This window comes from Hemiscyllium ocellatum, chromosome 30, assembly GCF_020745735.1.
Source record: "Hemiscyllium ocellatum isolate sHemOce1 chromosome 30, sHemOce1.pat.X.cur, whole genome shotgun sequence".
NCBI classification, from domain to species: domain Eukaryota; kingdom Metazoa; phylum Chordata; class Chondrichthyes; order Orectolobiformes; family Hemiscylliidae; genus Hemiscyllium; species Hemiscyllium ocellatum.
In genome coordinates, this window is record NC_083430.1 from 55,455,770 (window position 1) to 55,479,224 (window position 23,455).

General features: G+C 42.6%; 1 protein-coding gene across 1 annotated transcript in view; it reads right to left on the reverse strand.

Annotated features, from left to right (window-relative positions):
- Positions 1-23,455, reverse strand: part of LOC132829773 (alpha-taxilin-like) — a 101,234-nt gene that overhangs the window by 26,613 nt on the left and 51,166 nt on the right. Inside the window, exon 5 of the mRNA XM_060847126.1 lies at positions 2,391-2,585. Within this exon, the coding sequence (XP_060703109.1) occupies positions 2,391-2,585 (195 nt within the window). The remainder of the gene's footprint in view (positions 1-2,390; positions 2,586-23,455) is intronic.

A 23,455-nucleotide genomic window follows, 5' to 3' on the forward strand; every position in this document is an offset into this window, starting at 1 on the left:
AAACAGAGAATCCAATATGATTCTTCAGAATTGAAGCAAAATGGAATTGTGGTGGTTCTATGATGTTGAAGGAGGAGCAGCAAGTGGTACAAAAGAGGTGATCATGAAAACAGACAAAGCATTAGACCAGGGCAATGTTCCCTCAAATCTCTCCAGTATTATGCACATGGTAATTGGCATTGACACATTGATAGCAGCATTGACTTCCAGTTCTAGAAGTCACCAGGGCACAGGGGTCTCGGAGGTCTGCTCAGCTGGTAAGAAAGTTAGAAGCAACGCTGGTCCACGAGGTGTGTTAATAACAGAATAAAGGTCAACTCTGATTAAAAGCAAAATCATTAAAAGAAAATACTGACACTTTGGGGAGTTAGGGTGGGGGAGGGATATTGAAACAGCATACAGAGTTCACAATCTCAATTTGAGGAACTAAATGTTGAAGGCTGCACAGTGTCTAAGCAAATATTTAGATGCTGTTCCTCCAGCTTGTATTGGGCTCCCCTGAAACACTGCAGCAGGCCTAGGACAGAAACGTTAGCAAGCTCATGCACTGCAATGGCAATCTACCAAAAGATTGGGGTCATACTTAGAGAACTGACGAGATTTCCCACAAAGTGGAAACCCAGTCTGTGTTTGGTCTCCCCAGTGTAGTAAATATGACACTTGAACAACAAGTCTAGGAGACCAGATTGAAAGAAGAACATCACTGCTTCATCAAAAAGCTGCATTTGGCACTCAGACACGTGCTGCTCATAGACATGGAAACATTTCAGGTACAAGTGGTGATTGTGGAGATTGGAAGGAACACCACACAAGTGATGGTTGGTGAGGTTAAGCTTCACAACTGATCAGCAATCTGATTTTGACTTCAGGTTGAACATCAATGCTGGAATTGCAAAGCTGTCATTATTTTAACTGGAGGTGGCTTGGGTTGTAGGCTCCTTCGCTGAAATGGCAAAACACTCATGCTTTCCCCTATATATTGCATTTTTAGCTGATATTGCAGGCTGCATCTTGAATGCCTGCAGATTGTGAATGAATTTAAAGAGACAATCTTGGTAGTTTGTTAATCGATTGGGGGGATCCTATTGCCTAAACTTACTGGATGACATTCAAATTACGAACTCCACGGTGCTGAGTTACAAATAGAATGAAATTCTTTCATTCTTCACCAAAACATGGCACCATTTTTATAGTTTAAGAATAAGAGGAAAAACAAAAAAGATGTAACTTAATGAGAAGCCCATTTATGTTTGAGGTCTGAGCCAACTGGGCCAATTCACCTCCACCAGACACACTGAGGAACAATGTGCCCATTTCAATGCTGCTGTGATGCCTTCCTGTCACTGCCAGCCCCAGACCCAATCAATGATGAAGTCGCTGATCCTCAGGTGCCATCTTTCACCTCTGGGCCTACCTCGTCTATATCGTCCCACTTCACTCTCCAGTGCAGTGACCTCAATCTCCATCCACTTCTTATTTCCACTGACACGTCCTGGAGTACTTCCAACTCAAGCTGGCAATCTAATTGTGTTGACACAAGTTGTGCCATCTTGTGTAAAACTTGATTTTCAACTCTACATATAGTTATACAAAATGAAGGAGGTAAACCTAGCTAAGAAACATTTGCATAACATGCAGACAACTGCCATGAAAATTGGTAACCATTCCAACAAAAGTTCTTTATCCTCTTATTTGCTGGTTTTCATCAAGCAATTTGAAGACAAAACAATCTAACTTTACAGTTTACAGGGCATAAGGGAGTGGACTAACTAGATCCTACAGCCTGGAAACAGTAAAGAATGAAAAATGGTTTCTTTGTATTCAATGCTTAAATTTTTAAACCAGGAAGGGAACAGATAATGCACAAGGCAATGTGTGATAACCACCAGTAATAGTTAGGTAATATGCAGCTCATGCCTTTATCATCTATTATTATGCAGCAAGTCAAAATGATATCTTCTGAGCAGATACAAGTAAAGACTGATGGTCACTTTACATTTTACCATTTGTACTTGCGTAAGAGTTTAAGACAAAATTTCAAGATGAAAAGTGCTCAACATATACATGGATAACATTGTGAGGGATTGAAAACCCTGCATTTCTAGGGAACTGACACGAGTGACAGTTTCAGTAATTGCTAGCCATGGTTCTGAATTCAGCAGAGAACTGCTATTCCAGGTTGCCTACTTCTGATTGAGAAAACAGCAGATGTGAAAAGAATCACGAGACTGCTCCCACTGACCCAACTCCCAAAACAAGCATGAGTTTAATGAAAAGCTAAGGAATTTTTGGTCAGGGGTCAAATTTTACATAAGGTTAATGATAAGTTCAGTCCAGTATTTGCACTTGTTCTATTAAGCATTATAATTTTAGCTGTTTATTTTTCTTACCTCCTCTCTCAACTCATACTGTTCTATCAGTTTCTTCAGTTTCTCTGCCAGTTCCATGTTCTCCTGGCGCAGTTTGGAATTCCTTTCATTATGTTGTTCCATTTGCGTCTGGATATCATTTAGAGTGACCTGGAAGTGAGAAGTGATCTCTTTGCGTTTCTCTTCTTCATCTCTCCCACGTTGAACCCCTTCTTCCTGTGGGAACATTTTGCAGTATTGACAAAAATTCTAATATTTCACTATTTCGATCAGCAAAATGACAAGGACGTAATTGCAGAGTCTGGCTTTACATAATGCACATTTCATATCATATTACATATAGTCAGCAAAATTCAGCCAATAGCTCAGAGACTAGAATAATTGTTGCTAATATGGAGAATACCCAAAATCATCTGGGGTATCAAAAGCTGACATCATGCAGAAAAGATTATTTTTATTACACACTTCAGCAAATACAACTATTATACTATACTGAACAGTATTTTGGTTACACAATAAACAGGTTGCAGAACATCATTAATTTTAGATTTTTGGGGGGGGGGGGGGGTGCGGGGGGGGGGGGGTATGGGTGAGAGGAGATGGTCATGGTGGAGTGTTTTTGCAGAGGCCTCTGCCCAGTTGTGTGTCACAAGGATCAGTGCTGGGTCCACTGCTTTTTGTCATTTATGTAAATTACTTAGATGTGAACATAGGAGGTATGGTTAGTAAGTTTGCAGATGACACCAAAATTGGCCGTGTTGTAGACAGTGAAGGTGGTTACCCACAAGCTCAACAGAACCTTGATCAGTTGGGCTGATAGGCTGTGGAATTTAATTTAGATAACTGTGAGGTGTTGCATTTTGGTAAGACAAATCGGGGCAGGACTTGTACACTTTATCTTATAGTCTTGGGGAGTGTTACTGAACAAAGATCTTGGAGTGCAGGCAGAGTGACAGGTAGACAAGGTAGTGGAGGTGTTGTTTGGTACACTTGCCTTTATTGGTCAGTGCATTAAGTACAGGAGTCAGGAAGTCATGTTGAGGGTGTACAGGATGTTGGTTAGGCCACTTTTGGAATACTGCATGCAATTCTGGTTCCCCTGCTACAGGAAAGATGTTGTTAAACTTGAAAGGATGCAGAAATGATTTATAAAGGATGTTGCGGGAGTTGGAGAGTTTAAACTACAGGGAGAGGCTGGATAAGTTGGTATGGTTTCCCTGGAGTGTCAGAGGCTGATGGGTGATCTTATAGAGATTTAAAAGATCATAAGGGGTATGAACAAATCCCTCCATGACAGATGGTGAAATTTGAATTTAATAAAATCTGGAATTAAAAAAAGCTTGTCTAATGGTGATCAAACAACCACTGTCAATTATTATTAAGAACCCATCTTATTCATGAATGCTCTTCGGGGATCTGGAAGCTTTATCTGGTCTGGCCTACATGTAACTTCAGACCCACAGCAATATGGTTGACTCTTAACTGCCCGCTGGGCTATTAGGAATGGGTTAGGATGGCTAGCACATGCATATCCTGTGAATGAATTAAACAAAAGGACAACACAGAACATTGAAAGGACAAATCCTGACCTAAATTTTAATGAAGCATGTAGCTTGCTCAAGCCATAAACACCACAGTGCTAAGCTGGTCAAGTCTACCCTTTTTTGAGGTTTGCCTCACGTGGTGCAGAGGCAGTGGCCCTACCTCTGAGCCAGGAGTCAAATAACAAAGAGCAGCACAGCACAGGAATAGGCCATTCAGCCCACCAAAACTGTGCTGATACATTATGCCTTTCTAAACTGAAAACCTTCCTCTATGCTGTCAGCATTCCTCTACTCACTGCCTAGTTACATGTCTGCCATGATGCCTTTTTAACATTGCTATTGCACCTACCTTCACCAGCTCCTCTGGCAGTGCATTCCAGGCACTTACCAACCTCTGTATAAAAGGACCTGCCTCTCACCTCCTTTAAATGTAACCCATTTTACCTTAAATCTATGCCCCCTAATCACTGACATTTCTAAATTGGGACAAAGACTCCAAACATTCATTCTATTCAAGCCTCAATTTTGTAAACATGTCTCAGGTTGCCCCTCATCCTTGAACATTCAAGAGAAAACAAACCAAGTTTGTCCAATCTCATGGCAAATACCCTCCAAACTAGGCAATATCCTGGTAAGCTGTTGTTGCACCATCTCCAAAGCCTACAGATCCATTTTGTGTTGTGGCAGACGAGAACTGTACACAATATTCAAAATGTGGCCCAACTAAATCGTGATACAGCTGCAACATGACTTGCCAATTATTATTCTCTATGCCACTACTGATGAAGGTAAGCATGCCATATGCCTCCTTGATTACCAAGGGCTGCCCGTATTTGAAGGACAAAATGGCTGATAAAAAGAACTAAACACCTCCAGCATTTAAGTGAAACACAAATGATACCTTTGAACAAGGCTACTTCAAGATGAATAGAAGGCCCTGCACAAATAGCCAGATACATAGACTATAGAACAATACAGCGCAGAACAGGCCCTTCGGCCCACGATGTTGTGCCGAACATTTGTCCTAGCTTAAGCACCTATCCATATACCTATCCAATTGCCGCTTAAAGGTCACCAATGATTCTGTCTCTGCCACTCCCACAGGCAGTGCATTCCATCCCCCACCACTCTCTGGGTAAAGAACCTACCCCTGACATCCCCCCTATACCTTCCACCCTTCACCTTAAATTTATGTCGCTTCGATAAGATGCCTAAGGATAGATACAAGTTCATTAAACCATGACCAGTGATTGATTACCTCTTTATTAATGAAAGTATGTTGTTCCATTAGGTGAACAGCATCAGTTGGAACAAGGGGTGTAAATCTCAGTCAATGAGACAATCAGCCTAACTTATCATGCAGCTGTGAAAACAACAGCTGAAGTTATTTTGAAGTAATCAGTGGTTTCTTTGAAGTTATTCACAACAACAAAAAATAGGTTCTAGTTAAAGCTTCTTCAGAAAATCACAGATTTCAACATAATTATGGATACACATATACAACCAAAATATAACAGAAGTATTAGGGGAATACATTCAAACATAGATGTGAAAGTTAATTAGTCTCTGGAAACACTTTCCTTATCTCTAAAACGATGCCTGACAAAATCCTGTACAAAATAGATTTATTCGCAAAATTTTATAATAGAAATCAATATTGCAAATTTTACAGCCGACAGCTATATATATATATATATACATACACATTAAAATTGGGATCGTGGGAAAATATGAGAAATTACAGAATTTGATAGAGTTAGCACATGGAATACAGTGGAAAAATAAAATTCAAGCAGCCCTTAGAGATAAACAAGTCTGGAACATGTCCAAAGGAGTATAGTTAGTAACTCTGGAATGCTAATTAACAGGATGCATAGGAAGATCAAGGCCTGGTGATTACAATATCTGTTAAACACCATGAGATCATGAGAATGTGGGACTGTCCATATGAGTGCCCATAATTGATTATGTGTTTCATGGGTTTGTATATGTAGAATAAGGGAAGGACACACTGACCAGGTTGTATGTGATTATTGTAGCACAAAATGTACAAGATGTTGTAACTCACCAAAATTCAGAATGTGTCATTGATTTCTCTTCCGAAAAATTATCGAGGTCAGATTCAGGGAAGTCTTTGACCCTCTCCTTGCATTAACCAGTTGTTACTTGAATAAGAATAAAGACTGCCATGTGCCTGAATCCTACCTGTCCCCGGAGTTTTTGTCCCAAGTCACAGGGTTTTGCTCTTACAACCACTTTATCCATTCGTGTTGCTACTTTCAGGGGACTGTGAACCTATATGCCTAGATCCCTTTGTATGCTGATGCTAAGAGTTCAGCCATTTAACGCAAAATTCCCTCCTGCACAAGATCTTCCAAAGTGTATCATCTTGCATTCAGCCACATTAAACTCCATCTGCCATTTCTCCACCTAAGTCTCCAGCCTATACCCTGATGTATCCATTGGCAATCCACCTCACTATCTGCAGTTCCCCCAAACTTTGTTTTATCACAAACTTATGAATCAGGCTACCAACATTTCCCACCAAATCATTTATATACATGCCACAAACAACAGGGGTCCCAGCAGTGGTCTGGGAGGAACACCACTAGTCATTCTTTTGTTTATGTTTGGACTAAGCTGTGATGAAAGTCAGGAGCTGAGTGGCCTTGAATGAACCCAAATTTTGCATGATCAGCAGGTTATTATTCAGCAAGTGTCACCTCATTACCTTGGACCAAACCTCCCATCACTTTGTTGATGAGGCACAGATTGGTCAGGTTGGATTTTGGCTGAGATAGAACATAGAACATAGAAAAATACAGCGCAGTACAGGCCCTTCGGCCCTCGATGTTGCGCCAACCAAAGCCTACCTAACCTACACTAGCCCAATAACCTCCATTATGCTTATCCAATGCCCGCTTAAATGATCATAAAGAGGGAGAGTCCACCACTGCTACTGGCAGGGCATTCCATGAACTCACAACCCGCTGAGTAAAGAATCTACCCCTAACATCTGTCCTGTACCTACCACCCCTTAATTTAAAGCTGTGTCCCCTAGTAATAGCTGACTCCATTAGCGGAAAACGGTTCTCACTGTCAACCCTATCTAAACCCCTAATCATCTTGTACACCTCTATCAAATCTCCCCTAAACCTTCTTTTCTCCAATGAGAACAGCCCCAAGTGCCTCAGCCTTTCCTCATACGATCTTCCTACCATCCCAGGCAACATCCTGGTAAACCTCCTCTGCACTCGCTCCAATGCCTCCACGTCCTTCCTATAGTATGGCGACCAAAACTGCACACAATACTCCAGATGAGGCCGCACCAGAGTCTTATACAACTGCAACATGACCTCAGGATTCCGGAACTCAATTCCTCTACCAATAAAGCCCAGTACACAATATGCCTTCCTCACAGCACTATTTATCTGGGTGGCAACTTTCAGAGATCTGTGTACATGGACACCAAGATCCCTCTGCTCATCCACACTACCAAGTAGCCTACCATCAGCCCAGTAATCCATCTTCTTGTTACTCCTACCAAAGTGAATGACTTCACACTTAGCTACATTGAACTCCATTTGCCACCTTTCTGCCCAGCTCTGCAATTTATCTATATCCCGCTGTAACCTGCCACATCCTTCTTCGCTGTCCACAACTCCACCGACTTTTGTATCATCCGCAAACTTGCTCACCCAGCTTTCAAGCCCCTCCTCTAGGTCATTTATAAAAGTGACAAACAGCAATGGTCCCAAAACAGATCCTTGTGGAACACCGCTAGTAACTGCACTCCAAGATGAACCTAGTCCATCAACTACTACCCTCTGTCTCCTTCCAGCCAGCCAATTCCTAATCCAAACCTCTAATGCACCCTCAATGTCATACCTCCGTAGTTTTTGCATTAGCCTACCATGGGGTACCTTATCGAACGCCTTGCTAAAATCCATATACACCACATCTACTGCTTTACCCTCGTCCACTTCCTTGGTCACCTTCTCAAAGAACTCAATAAGGTTTGTGAGGCACGACCTGCCCTTCACAAAACCATGCTGACTATCCTTGATCACATTATTCCTATCCAGATGTTCATAAATCTTATCCCTTACAATTCTCTCTAAGACTTTGCCCACCACAGAAGTCAGACTCACTGGCCTATAGTTACTCGGGCTATCCCTACTCCCCTTCTTGAACAAGGGGACCACATTCGCTATCCCCCAGTCTTCTGGCACTATTCCCGTAGACAATGACGACATAAAAATCAAGGCCAATGGCTCTGCTATCTCCTCCCTAGCTTCCCATCTTCCTCTTAACCTTCTACATCTTTCCTTAAATCTGCTTCCTCTGGTCTTGACCCCTCTGCTAATGGAAAAATAATCTTCCTAGCTACTCTACGCATCTAATAATCTTGTACACCTCTATTGAGTCCCTTCTCAACCTTTATTGATCCAAGGAAAACTGCCTCAGCTAATCTAATTTTTCCTCATATTTCTGACTCTCCAATCCAGCCAGTATTGTGGTAAATCTTCTCTATACCCTCTAATGCAATTGTATTCTTCCTATAGTGAGGTGACCAGAACTGCACATTAGGCCACAATTGAATGACAATCACCATTTTTTAGTTCCAGCATACCCTCCTTGCACTTGTGCTCTATATCTCAGTTAATAAAGATAAGTATTCCGTACGCCTTCTTATCAACGTTATTACCTAATCTGTCACCAGTGATGTGGACATGCACTCCAAGCTCCCTCTGATCTTCAGTTCTAACTGATATTGTCACCATTTCCAAAATGCTCCCTTACTGATATGCCTTTGCCCTGCCTGGGCTCATTTCTAAATATTGGATCAAGAACTGTCTCTCTCTTGCTGGCTTTCTACTGACTTGCAGGGCCAAGAGCAGAAAGATCCGCAACAATCAAGAGTATCAGGGAATGAGATGTAGAGTTGGCAGTGAGCAGCAATTACTCAGTAAGAAGTTACAAAATAAAATAATTTTTTAAAGTAAAATAGGTAATTTCAGTTACTAACATGGAAATTTAACTATGTGAAAGTATTCCTACTTACAGGATACAGTATATTAATATCTGTTTTCTGATGAGGAAAGATCCACGATACCTAATTCCAGTTTTAACATAAGTTCCTATGCGATTTTCAGAAACACAACCATCCACATTGTGTGTCAACTCCTCAAAGCACAAATAAATTAGTTAAATACCATTTCCTGTTCACAAAACAGTGTTAACTTTGCCTGATTGAAATGGGATTTTCCAAGTAAATGTTCCACTATAACCTCTTTAACATGAGATTCCAGCATTTTCCCCTTGAGGCAGGTTTAGCTAATTAGCCTGTAGTTACCTGCTTTCTTGGGTAGTGAAGTTACATCTGCTACTTTACCATATGATGGAATCATTCCAGAATCTAGGGAAGTTTGGACCATTAAAATCCATACATCACCTATTCTGACAACCATTTCTTTTAAAACAAAAACATCTTAAGAAAAGAAGCAAGATGAGTGATAAGATAGATAACTGGTTAGAATACAAAGAACGGCAGAGAATGATTCAGAGGTTAAATCAGACAAATATATTACAGCATGAGAAGCTAGCTAGGGGACATGAAAAGTCCTTAGTCGGTAGGATTAGGGAAAACCCAAAGGCTTTCTATAGGTATGTCAGGAATAAAAGGATGACTAGGGTAAGTATCGGTCCAGTCAAGGATAGTAGTGGGAAGTTGTGCGTGGAGGCGGAGGAGATTGGTGAGACACTAAATCAATACTTTTCGTCAGTATTCACTCAGGAATGGGACTCTGTTGCTGGTGTGAATATTGAGTCACAAGTGATTAGAATGGATGGCATTGAAGTATGTAGGGAGGTGGTTTTGGGAATACTGGAAAGGATGAAAATAGATAAGTCTCCTGGGCCTGATGGCATTTATCCTAGGATCCTCTGGGAAGCTAGGGAGGAGATAGCAGAGCCATTGGCCTTGATTTTTATGTCGTCATTGTCAACGGGAATAGTACCAGAAGACTGGAGGATAGCGAATGTGGTCCCCTTGTTTAAGAAGGGGAGTAGGGACAGCCCGAGTAACTATAGGCCAGTGAGTCTCACTTCTGTTGTGGGCAAAGTCTTAGAGAGAATTGTAAGGGATAAGATTTATGAACATCTGGATAGGAATAATGTGATCAAGGATAGTCAGCATGGTTTTGTGAAGGGCAGGTCGTGCCTCACAAACCTTATTGAGTTCTTTGAGAAGGTGACTAAGGAGGTGGACGAGGGTAAAGCAGTAGATGTGGTGTATATGGATTTTAGCAAGGCGTTCGATAAGGTACCCCATGGTAGGCTAATGCAAAAACTACAGAGGTATGGCATTGAGGGTGCATTAGAGGTTTGGATTAGGAATTGGCTGGCTGGAAGGAGACAGAGGGTAGTAGTTGATGGACTAGGTTCATCTTGGAGTGCAGTTACTAGCGGTGTACCACAGGGATCTGTTTTGGGACCATTGCTGTTTGTCATCTTTATAAATGATCTAGAGGAGGGGCTTGAAAGCTGGGTGAGCAAGTTTGCGGATGACACAAAAGTCGGTGGAGTTGTGGACAGTGAAGAAGGATGTGGCAGGTTACAGCGGGATATAGATAGGTTGCAGAGCTGGGCTGAAAGGTGGCAGATGGAATTCAATGTAGCTAAGTGTGAAGTCATTCACTTTGGTAGGAGTAACAAGAAGATGGATTACTGGGCTAATGGTAGGCTACTTGGTAGTGTGGATGAGCAGAGGGATCTTGGTGTCCATGTACATAGAACTCTGAAAGTTGCCACCCAGGTAAATAGTGCTGTGAGGAAGGCATATGGTGTACTGGGCTTTATTGGTAGAGGAATTGAGTTCCGGAGTCCTGAGGTCATGTTGCAGTTGTAGAAGACTCTGGTGCGGCCTCATCTGGAGTATTGTGTGCAGTTTTGGTCGCCATACTATAGGAAGGATGTGGAGGCATTGGAACGAGTGCAGAGGAGGTTTACCAGGATGTTGCCTGGCATGGTAGGAAGATCGTATGAGGAAAGGCTGAGGCACTTGGGGCTGTTCTCATTGGAGAAAAGAAGGTTTAGGGGAGATTTGATAGAGGTGTATAAGGTGAGTGGGGTTTAGATAGGGTAGACACTGAGAACCTTTTACCGCTAATGGAGTCAGCTGTTACTAGGGGACACAGCTTTAAATTAAGGGGTGGTAGGTATAGGACAGATGTTAGGGGTAGATTCTTTACGCAGCGGGTTGTGAGTTCATGGAATGCCCTGCCAGTAGCAGTGGTGAACTCCCCCTCTTTATGGTCATTTAAGCAGGCATTGGATAGGCATATGGAAGTTATTGGGCTAGTGTAGGTTAGGTAGGATTTGGTCGGCGCAACATCGAGGGCCGAAGGGCCTGTATGCGCTATATTTTTCTATGTTCTATAAATGTAAAAAACAGATCACTAGAGTTTCTAAAGGTATCTAAAAAGGAAAAAAAAACAATGGTTGATCCTTTAAAGGATGAGAATGAGGAGTCAATAATAATTGGAATTATTTCAATAAGTAACACACACTGTGAATAAAGGGATCTGTCAAGTTTCATATAAAATGCTATTGCAAAGTTGGAGTAGGCAGTCACATACTAAATGGCTGCCTGGCTAACAGATAATATAATTTGCATAAAAGGGTCTTTATCCAATTGGCAGGAAGTGACAAGTGGGGTAACATAGAATCTTTGCTGGACCCTTATCTTTACACAATGTATGTCATTGACACTGATGTAGACATGTAAAAATGGCATTACAAGGATACTGACCAATAGCTTGAACGAGTGGACAAAAGATCCGGTAGATGTAGTACAACATATAAAAATTGTTAAGTTTTCACTCCGGGACCAAAAGGAGGAAAAAGCAGTGTATTACTTAAATGGAGCATGGCTGCAGAATTCTAAGGTGCAGAGGGATCTTGGTGTTCCAATGCAGAAGTCACAAAAGTTAGTATGCAGGTACAGTACACAATTAAGGAGGCAAATTTGAATGTTAATTGAATATATTATAACAGGAGTACGACTTAAAGGTTAAAATGTTAAGCCTCCATTTCCACAGGACATTAGCGAGACCAGATCTGGAAACTTTGTGCAACTTCAGTCTCCTTATTAAGGAAGGATGTAAATACATTGGAGGTGATTCAGAGGAACGTCATTACATTGATACCTGAAGTTAACAGGTGTTTGTCATGAGGAAAGATAAGACAGACTGGGCTTGTTTCTACTGGGGTTTAGGAAAGTGAGGTGTGATTTGATTGAAATGTATAAGATCCTGAATGGTCTTGACAATGGGCATGGAAAAGATGTTTTCATCTTGTGGATGAATCCAAATCTATCAGGCTCTGTTTTCAAATTAGGAGTCTCCCTTTTAGGGCAGAGTTAAGGGTAGCATTTTTTGGCTCTTACAAGTTTGACACTCTTTGGAACACATTTCCATAGAAGGTAGTGGACATTAAATATTTTTGGAATATATAGATATATGGGCAAGGAAACAAAGGTCATCAGGAGGAGATGGGAATGGGTTATTCAGAATACAGATAGATTAGCCATGATCTTACTGAATGACTAAGAGTCACATGGCTTATTTTTGCTCCTAATTTTTATGTTCTGTTACATTCATCCTAACTTGATGGGAATCCTGGGGTAAACTTCAGTTGTTGAAATCATACCTAGCACTGAGAAGGTGTTCACAGTTGCTGGGGGTCAATCATCTCAATCACAGGATGATGCTAGAATAATGTCCTTGGAAAAAATTTTCAATTGTTTCAGCAATGACCTTCTCTCCATCCTAAGGTGAGACGTGGGGTTGTTCATCGATGTTTATACCATGGTCAGAATTCACAATTCCTTGGTATCCTGAAGCAGCTTGTGTCCAGCAGATGTGGACAACATTCAGACTTGCGATGCTAAGTTAGAATGCGGCGCTGGAAAAGCACAGTAGGTCAAGCAGCATCCAAGGAGCAGGAGAATGGACGTTTTGGGCAAAAAACATTCATCAGGAATTGCAAAGCCTCTTCCAAGGATGCCTAGCTTGAAGTTCTACTCCTCTCTCTACAAGGACTTTGTGATGCTAAGTGCCAAGTAACAGTTGTGCCACATAAATGCCAGACAATGACGATCTCCAGGAGAAAAAAATCAAACCAGAGCCTGTCCATCATCTACAAGGCACAAATCAGGAGCGTGTCAGAAAATCAAATGCAGCTTCAGCTCCAGTAAATTAAGCTCTTCATGCCTTGAACCAGTATGAAGTTTTACTTAATGCTCTAGATTAAGGCCTCAAGGATGCATCAGCAAATTTATACTTGAGAACCTAATGGTAAAGGCTCATCATTTACAAAGGGAAAGTGAAGCAATATATGGCAAATAATTTTTATATTTAGGAAACGATAGCTCAAGGTACCTAGGACAACAATTTCAGACTTGTGTATACTATGAATTGCAAAGCAAGTGAACAAAAAAGACATGGTGGGGGCTTATAATGAGTGGAGTCATTTAAGACCCATGATGAGCACTGCAGGACTGTTGCAAAACCAAACTGACTATTAGAAACAATAACTGAGACTTAACATGAACCAAAGGAAATTTTTTTTTGTACAATTTCCTTTATTATGAACATAGGAACAGGGGAAAGCCATACAGCCTGTCCAGCCTACCCCATCATTCAATGCAATCATGGTTGCTCAAACACTTCAATGCCTTTTACTTACTCCGATCTCAAATCTGTATTGTACTGATAATCAGAAGTATATCAATCTCTACCTTAAGTGTGCTGAAACACCAAGCCAATACAGACTACAGTGGTAGAGAATTCCAAAAATTCACAACCCTTGAAGTAAATTAACTTATCCTCATCGCAAACCTAAATGGCACCCCTCATATTTAAATTGTGCCCTCGTTTTAGACTCCTCAACCAGGGAAACATCCTATCTGCATCTAAATTGTTCAGCCCTTTAGGCATTCTGTAAGTTTCAACTAGATTATCTCTTATTCTTCAAAACTCCAGAAAATACAGGTCTATTTTGCTAATCTCTCTTCATTGGACAGTCCTGTCAGACCAGCAATAAGTCTGGTGAACATTTGTTGCACTCCCTCTATGATAATGAGATCTTCCCTGAGATCAGGAGTCAAAACTGGCACACACTACTCCTGGTGCGGTTTGACCAATATCCTTTACAACTGAAATAAGACTTCACTATTTCTAGACTCAAACATTCTTGCAATAAAGATTAACATTCTAATAAGAGTTCTGAATAACTTGTTGCATCTACACATTCAACTTCAGTGAATGTGACAAGGGCACCTTGATCCCTTTCTACATCTACACTTTCTAACCTCAAAAAAAACACTGCATAGCTACTTTGCCTGCCGAAGTGGACAATCTCATGTTTTCCACATTAGATTCCATCTGCTATGTTCTTGATTATTCACTAAGTCCATCAAAACCTTCCTGCAGTTGCTATAAAATGTATTATTTCCCAAGCTAAGTGACATTTGGTTCCCACCTCCAAAACACTGATATATATTGTGAACAGCTGGTGCCAACGTACTGACCTTTGTGGACCCCAACTAGTCACAGCCTGACAATGAGAGACTGACCCATTTATTATTTTTCTTGGTTTTCTGTCTGTAGGCCAAATCATTAATGTAAGCTAGGATTCTAGATGAAACTGGACCAAGTCTAGGTTTGACTCCCTCATATAGTGAGAAGATCCAACATCCTGGAAAAGATTTAGAAAAGGAAAGCTAATGGCATGCTGGTGAGAGGATTTGAGTATAGGAATAGGGATGACTTTATGCAGTTATACAGGCCTCGATGAGGCCACATATTGAGTACCATGTCCAGTTTTGGTCTCCTAATCTGAGGAAGGACATTCTTGTTATTGAGGGAGTACAATAAACAGAAGAGCCTTGGGAAAAGTTGATGAGCAGAGGGATCTGGGAGTTCAGGTCCATTGTACCCTGAAGGTGGCTGCACAGGTAGAGAGAGTGGTCAAGAAGGCATATGGTATCAGATGGGGTATTGAGTATAAGAGCTGGCAGGTCCTGTTAAAATTGTACAACGTTTGACTGCATTTAGAATACTGTGTACAGTTCTGGTTGCCACATTACCAAAAGGATGTGGGCGCTTTGGAGAGGGTGCAGTGAAGGTTTACGAGGATGTTGCCTGGTATGGAAGGTGGTAGCTACGAAGAGAGGTTGAGTAGGTTAGGTTTGTTTTCATTAGAAAAAAAGGAGATTGAGGTCTACAAAATCATGAAAGGTATAGATAGGGTTGATAGAGATAAGCTTTTTCCCAGGGTGAAGGATTCAATAACGAGGTCACGCTTTCAAGGTGAGAGGGGGAAAGTTTAAGGGGGATGCACGTGGCAAGTTCTTTACACAGAAGTTGATAGGTGCCTAGAATGCGTTGCCAGCAGAGGTAACAGAGGCAGGCACAGTAGATTAATTTAAGATGCTGCTGGATAGATGCATGAGTAGGTGGGGAGCAGGAGGGATGCAGATGCTTAGGAATTGGGCGACAGGTTTAGACAGTAGTTTTGGATCGGCTCAAGTTTGGAGGGCCGAAGGTTTTGTTCCTGGGCAGTAAATTTTCTTTGTTCTTTGAGTCCAGAGAAAGTTCATTAGACTGATTTCCAGGATGGCAGGACTGACATATGACAAATGAAGAAAGACTAGATTAGTTTGGGGAAAAAAAGATCAAAACAATGGCAATTTTAAAAGGAGGAACACAGACAAAAGAAGAAGACCATATGGTTAGTGAGGGCAAAAGAGAAAATCACCGTAGTGAATCTATGCAGTTACTGTCTTTGCTGTTTGAGCTCATGTATCTCTGGACATTGGAGTGCATCTAGGAAAAATTAACAAACAGTGAAATTCACCTTGTAGGAACCAGTGTGGGAGAGCATAGTTTTTAATGTATAACTTTGCTGTAAGTCTACAGTAGTGAGTAGAGTGGGTTCTTTCTTGAGTATATGTTTTATTGAGTTCAGTCTCGATTAAATTTGAAAAATATAAACCATAAGTACTAAGTTATCCTGGAGCTCTGCTTTTCTTTTACAGCAACAAGACAGTGCTATTTTCTGCGTCTGTAGATTGTGAAGGAGCTAAGACGGCCTTCAGTAGAGTGATATGCTCTTCCTGTCGGATGTGGAAGTTTAGGGAGATTTTCCATGTTACTGATGATTAGTCTGCAGGAAGTGTCTTTGGTTGCAAATCTTACCAGATTGCATGGATTGGTTGGAAATGCAGTTAGAGACAATGAGGAATTTACAAGAACTAAGGGGGAGACAGATGGTAGTTATAGGTAGGGAGAAAAGTTGCAGATACAGTCACATAGATGAGTTAACTTCAGGAAAGGTAGGAGGGATAGGCAAGTAGTTCAGGAGTCTTCTGTAACTATCCCCATTGCAAACAAGTATGCTGTTTTGGAAAATGTAGGGGGTGATGGACTCTCAGGGGAACGTAGCACGAACAGCCAAGTTTCTGGTATCGAGGCTGACTTTAATGCAACAAGGAGTATGTTGGGTTTCAAGCAATCCATTGTGTTAGAGGGTTTTCTAGCCAGAAGCACAGACAGACATTTCTGTGGCCAGCAGCGAAGAATCAGAATGGTGAGTTGCCTCCCTGGTGCCAAAATCAAGGATATCTCAGAGACAGTGTAGAATGTCTGCAAAGTTGAGAGGGACCAGCAGGAGATCTTTGTACACATCGGAAATAACGACACAGAAAGGGAAAAGGATGAGATTCTGAAGGGAGAATAAAGAAAGTTAGGTAGTAATTTAAAAAGGTCTTCAAGGATACTAATATCTGGATTACACCCCTGTGCTATGAGCTAGTGAGGGCAGGAATAGGAGGATAGAGCAGATGAAAGCATGGCTGAAGAACTGGTGCAGGGGAGGGTTTACATTTTTGGATCATTGGAATCTCTTCTGGGGTAGAATTGGCCTGTACAAGGAAGACGGACTGCACCTGAATTGGAAGGGGACTAATATAGGGGAACCTCTAGTATCCGAACGTGACAGGCAGGCAGAATTTTGTTTGGATAATTGATTATTCGGTTAAGCGATTAAACGCCTTTCCTCTGGGACTCGGAGATTTTGAAGTCTGCTCCTCGTTCAGGAGACTGCAGCAGCACACAGAGCACGAGGCCCCACCCCCAACCTCGACCCCGTGCGACAACATCCCCCATCCCCATGTGCAACACCACCCACCTGCCCTAGCCCCACCCCTGTGCAAAACCACCCCTGACCCCATAGAAAATCACCCTCCCGCAACACCACACCCCCACCCCCAAACCCTGTCCCCAACTCAATCCATCACTGCCCCTACCTGCCCCATCCGTGCCCCCAACCCTGTCCATATCCACCCCCTCTCCTGGACAGCTGGACTGGACACTAACAGTAAGACTGCTGCTGCCTTTGTGGGGTTAAGTCTCCAAATAGCGTGCGCGCACACAGGCAATTTCTTACTGCAACTTTTTGACAGGTTCCACCTTTGCCCTGTACAGGGCAATGCTGGAGAGATTTATCTGGGGAAGAGGGGTCTAGGGTATGACAGAGACCGACAGAGAGACCGACAGAGAAGTCATTTGGAGACGGTGCCTGTTTAAATCCTGTAAACAAAAGATGCAGTCACCGCTAGAAACACGTCTTTGACGTAATGTTTCTACCGGGACCTCGAGATCTCATTCAGATAATACGATTTTGGATAATCGAGGTTCCTCTGTACTGGCAGGGAGATAAGGGATAGCATTACTGCTGTACTTACAGAGAAAATTCCTGGGAATACATCCAGGGACGTTATTTGGGTGGAAGTGAGAAATGAGAAAGGGATGATCACCTTATTGGGATTGTATTACAGACCCCCTAATAACCAGCTGGGCATTAAGAAACAAATTTGTAAGGAGATTTCAGTTATCTGCAAGATCAATAGGGCGGTTATGGGAGGGGATTTTAACTTTCCAAACACAGACTGGGACTGCCATAGTATTAAGTATTGAGATGGAGAAGAACTTATTAAGTGTGTACAAGAAAACTTTGATTCAGTATGTGGATGTACCTACTAGAGAAGGTGCAAAACTTGACCTACTCTTGGGAAATAAGGCAGGGCAGGTAACTGAGGTGTCAGTGGGGAAGCACTTTGGGGCTAGTGACCATAATTCTATTAGATTTAAGATAGTGATGGAAAAGGACAGAACAGATCTAAAGGTTGAAGTTCTAAATTAGTGGAAGTCTAATTTTGACAGTATTAGGCAAGAACTTTCAAAAGCTGATTGGGGGCAGATGTTCGCAAGTAAAATGGCTGCAAAATGAGATAACAAGAGTCCAGAGACTGCATATTCCTGTTAAGGTAAAAGGAACGATGGGTAAGTTTTGGGAATGCTGTATTACTAGACAAAGAGAGATTTTGGCTAAGGAAAGAAAGGAAATGCGGCAAGTATAGACAGGAAAGATAGAGTGAATCCTTAGAAGTGTATAAAAGTAGTAAGAGTATACTTAAGAGGAAAATCAGGAGGGCAAAAGGGGACATGAGATAGCTTTGGTAAATAAAATTAAGGAGAATCCAAAGGGATTTTATAAATACATTAAAGGACAAAAGGGTAACAAGGGAGAGAATACGGCCCGTCAATGATCAGCAAGGCAGCCGATGTGTGGAGCCACAGAAGATAGGGGATATACTAAACGAGTATTTTGCAGTGTTTACTGTGGAGCGGGACATGGAAGATACAGAATGCGGGGAAATAGATGGTGACATCTTGAAAAATTTCCATATTACAGAGGTGGTGGTTCTGGGTGTTTTGAAGCGCATAAAAGTTGATAAATCCCCAGGTTCTGAACAGGTGTACCCTAGAACTCTGTGGGAAGTTAGGGAAGTGATTGCTGGGCATCTTGCTGAGATACTTGTATCATATTGTCACAGGTGAGGTGCTGGAAGACTGGAGATTGGCTAACGTGATCCAGAACTAGAGGGCATAGGTTTATGGTGAGAGGCAAACCTAAGGGGCACCTTTTTCATACAGAGGGTGGTGTGTGTATGGAATGAGCTGCCACAGAAAGAGGTGGAGGTTGGTACAATTGCAGCATTTAAAAGGCATCTGGATGGGAATATGAATAGGAAGGGTTTAAAAGAATATGGGGGAAGTGCTGGCAAATGGGACAAGGTTAGGTAAGGATATCTGGTCGGTATGGATATGTTGGACCGAAGGATCTGTTTCCATGCTGTAATTTCTATGATTGCAATTTTCGAGATTTGTAGCTCAGGTTGAAGTTCAGATTGTAAGTTTGCTCACCCAGCTAGAACTTTTGTATGGTGACAAAACATCTGAAAACAATAGGTAACATCATCAGTGAGCCTTCGGTGAAGCATTGGTGTTATGTCCCACACTCTATTTGTGTGTCTTGGTCTCTTAAGGTGGGTGGAAAGTGAGGACTGCAGATGCTGGAGATCAGAGCTGAAAATGTGTTGCTGGAAAAGCACAGGAGGTCAGGCAGCATCCAAGGAGCAGGAGAATCGACGTTTCGGGCACGAGCCCTTCTTCAGGAGCCTGAAGAAGGGCTCATGCCCGAAACGTCGATTCTCCTGCTCCTGAGATGCTGCGCTTTTCCAGCAACACATTTTCAGTTCTTAAGGTGGGTGATATCATATCCCGTTTGTTTTCTCAGAGGATGGCAGATGGGGTCCAAATCAATGTTTATTGAAGGATTTTTGGTTAGAATGCCAGGTCTCTAGGAATTCCTGTATGCACCTCTGTTTAGCTTGTCCTAGGATGTTCGTGTTGACCCAGTCGAAGTGGTGTCCTTGTTCATCTGTATGTAAGGATACTAGTGCTGGTATCCAACGCAAACTTTGGGTCCACTACGTGAATGACACCTTTGTCATCACAAAGCAGAACAAATTAGAGGAAACCTACATCAACAACAATATCCTTGTAGGCATAAAATTCACAATAGATTAGATTAGATTACTTACAGTGTAGAAACAGGCCCTTCGGCCCAACAAGTCCACACCGACCGACCGAAGCGCAACCCACCCATACCCCTACATTTACCCCTTACCTAACACTACGGGCAATTTAGCATGGCCAATTCACCTGACCTGCACATCTTTGGACTGTGGGAGGAAACCGGAGCACCCGGAGGAAACCCACGCAGACACGGGGAGAACGTGCAAACTCCACACAGTCAGTCGCCTGAGTCGGGAATTGAACCTGGGTCTCAGGCGCTGTGAGGCAGCAGTGCTAACCACTGTGCCACCGTGCCGCACACAATAGAGGAGGAGAACGACAACAGACTCCCATTCCTAGATGTCATAGTAGAACGAATGGTTAATGGACAACTTCAAAGCAGTATCTACAGGATAGCAACACACACAGACCAAATACTTAACTACAGAAGCAATCATCTCAACACCTATAAACAAAGCTGCATCAGACATTATTTCAATGGGCCACAACACACTGTAGCACTCAGGAACTATGAACAGCAGAAGAAAAATATATTCAAGAAGAACGGGTACCCAATAAACACAGTCCATCGATTTCTCAACAACAAACCCAAACAAGCAGACACGACTCACCCAGAAACCCTAGTCGCATTACCATACATCAAAGACATCTCTGAAATGACTTCCAGACTACTCAGACCCCTTAGCATCATGGTAGCTGACAAACCTACCAAAACACTTAACAGCAACTGATGAACCTAATGGACCCTATACAAACAACCAGCAAAACGAATGTCTTTTAAAAAATCAGTGTGCAAACCTTGCAAGGACCATAAAGCTGAAAGTGTGTTGCTGGAAAAGCACAGCAGGTCAGGCAGCATCCAAGGAACAGGAAATTTGACATTTCGGGCATAAGCCCTTCATCCTGATGAAGGGCTTATGCCCGAAACGTCAAATCTCCTGTTCCTTGGATGCTGCCTGACCTGCTGTGCTTTTCCAGCAACACACTTTCAGCTCTGATCTCCAGCATCTGCAGACCTCACTTTCTCAAGGACCGTAACAAACACTACATCGGGCAGACAAGCAGAAAACTAGCCACCAAAATACATGAACACCAACTAGCCACAAAAAGACATGACCCACTATCACTAGTATCCTTACATACAGACGAACAAGGACATCACTTCGACTGGGACAACACATCCATCCTTGAACAAGCTAAACAGAGACACACACATGAATTCCTAGAGGCCTGCCATTCTAACCAAACTCCATCAATAAACACATCAACTTGGATCCCACCTACCATTCTCTAAAAAGAACTGGAAATGGTATCACCCACCTTAAGAGACCAAGACACAAATAGAAAGTGGGACATAACACTAGCACTTCACCAGAGGCTCAATGATCTTTTAACTAGTATGGTGACGAAACATCTGAAAACAAGTCTTTCAGCTCAGTGAGCAAACTTACAATCTGAACTCTATGACTGGGCTTGTATTCACTGGAATTTAGAAGGACGAAGGAGAATCTCATAAAATCTCGATGGGACTGGGCGGACTTGATATGGGAAGAATTAGATTAGATTACTTATAGTGTGGAAACAGGCTCTTCGACCCAACAAGTCCACACCGACCAGCCGAAGCACACCCATCCAGACCCATTCCCCTACATTTACCCCTTCACTTAACACTAAGGGCAATTTAGAATGGCCAATTCACCTAACATGCATATATTTGGACTATGAGAGGAAACCACACAGACACAGGGAGAATGTGCAAACTCCACATAGACAGTCGCCTGAGGCGGGACTTGAACCTGGGTCTAAGAACAAAAGATTGCCTGTGAAAATTGACACCTACGCTGCAAACAATTGGGGAAAGTTGGAAATAACAGTTTACAAAAGTGCAATGTTAAAATGCAAGGAAACACCTATTTCCTTGCATCTTGTAGTCATTGGGGGTTCCATCATTAGGGGGGACAGATAGGAGATTCTGTGAAGACGAGAGAGACTCACAGTTGGTGTGTTGCCTCCCAGGTGCCAGGGTTCGTGATGTCTCTGATCGTGTTTTTGGGATCCTTAAGGGGGTGGGAGAGCAGCCCCAAGTCGTGGTCCACACGGGGATTTAAGGCAGAAATTCAGGGAGCTAGGATGGAAGCTTAGAGCTAGGACAAACAGAGTTGTTGTCTCTGGTTTGTTGCCCGTGCCACGTGTTAGTGAGGCAAGGAATAGGGAGAGAGAGGAGTTGAACACGTGGCTACAGGGATGGTGCAGGGAGGGAAGGTTTTGGATTCTTGGATAATTGGGGCATTTTTTGGGGTAAGTGGGACCTTTACAAGCAGGATGGTCTTCATCTGAGCCAGAGGGGTACCAATATCCTGGGGGGAAAATTCGCGAAGGCTATTGGGGTGGGTTTAAACTAATCCAGCGGGGGGGGGAATGGGAACCGAGATTGTAGTTCGAGTACAGAAACATTTGAGAGTAGGGAGGTCCGAAATCAAGTTTCAGGAATGCAAGATGGCACTGGCAAGCAAGAAGTTGGTTTGAAGTGTGTCTACTTCAATGCCAGGAGCATCCGGAATAAGGTGGATGAACTTGCAGCATGGGTTGGTACCTGGGACTTCGATGTTGTGGCCATTTCAGAGACATGAATAGAGCAGGGACAGGAATGGCTGTTGCAGGTTCCAGGATTTAGATGTTTCAGTAAGAACAGAGAAGATGGTAAAAGAGGGGGTGGGGGCGAGGGCAGTATTACAGTTGCAGAAAGGATGTTTGGGGATTCGTCTACTGAGGTAGTATGGGCTGAGGTTAGAAATAGGAAAGGAGAGGTCACCCTGTTGGGAGTTTTCTATAGGCCTCCAAATAGTTCCAGAGATGTAGAGAAAAGGATAGCAAAGATGATTCTCGATAGGAGTGAGAGAGACAGGGCAGTTGTCATGGGGGACTTCAACTTTCCAAATATTAACTGGGAACACTATAGGAAGAGTACTATAGATGGGTCAGTTTTTGTACAGTGTGTGTAGGAGGGCTTCCTGACACATTATGTAGACAGGCCAACAAGGGATGAAGCCACATTAGATCTGAAAATGTGTTGCTGGAAAAGTGCAGCAAGTCAGGCAGCATCCAAGGAGCAGGAGAATCGATGTTTCGGGCACGAGCCCTTCTTCAGGAATTCTGAAGTAGGGGGTCTGAAATCAGTCCTCGGCAGAGGTCTCACCTTCATTCCTCTACGCTCTGATTTCCTGAAGAAGGGCTCATGCCCAAAACGTCGATTCTTCTGCTCCTTGGATGCTGCCTGACCTGCTGCGCTTTTCCAGCAACACATTTTCAGCTCTGATCTCCAGCATCTGCAGACCTCACTTTCTCCACGAAACCACATTAGATTTGGTACTGGGTAATGAGCCGGCCAGGTGTTAGACTTGGAAGTAGGTGAGCACTTTGGTGATAGCGATCACAATTCTGTTATGTTTACTATAGTGATAGTGATCTCCCCTAGTCCAGGAACTCCCCACATACGTTCGAGACACCACCCACGCCCTCCATCTCCTCCAAGACT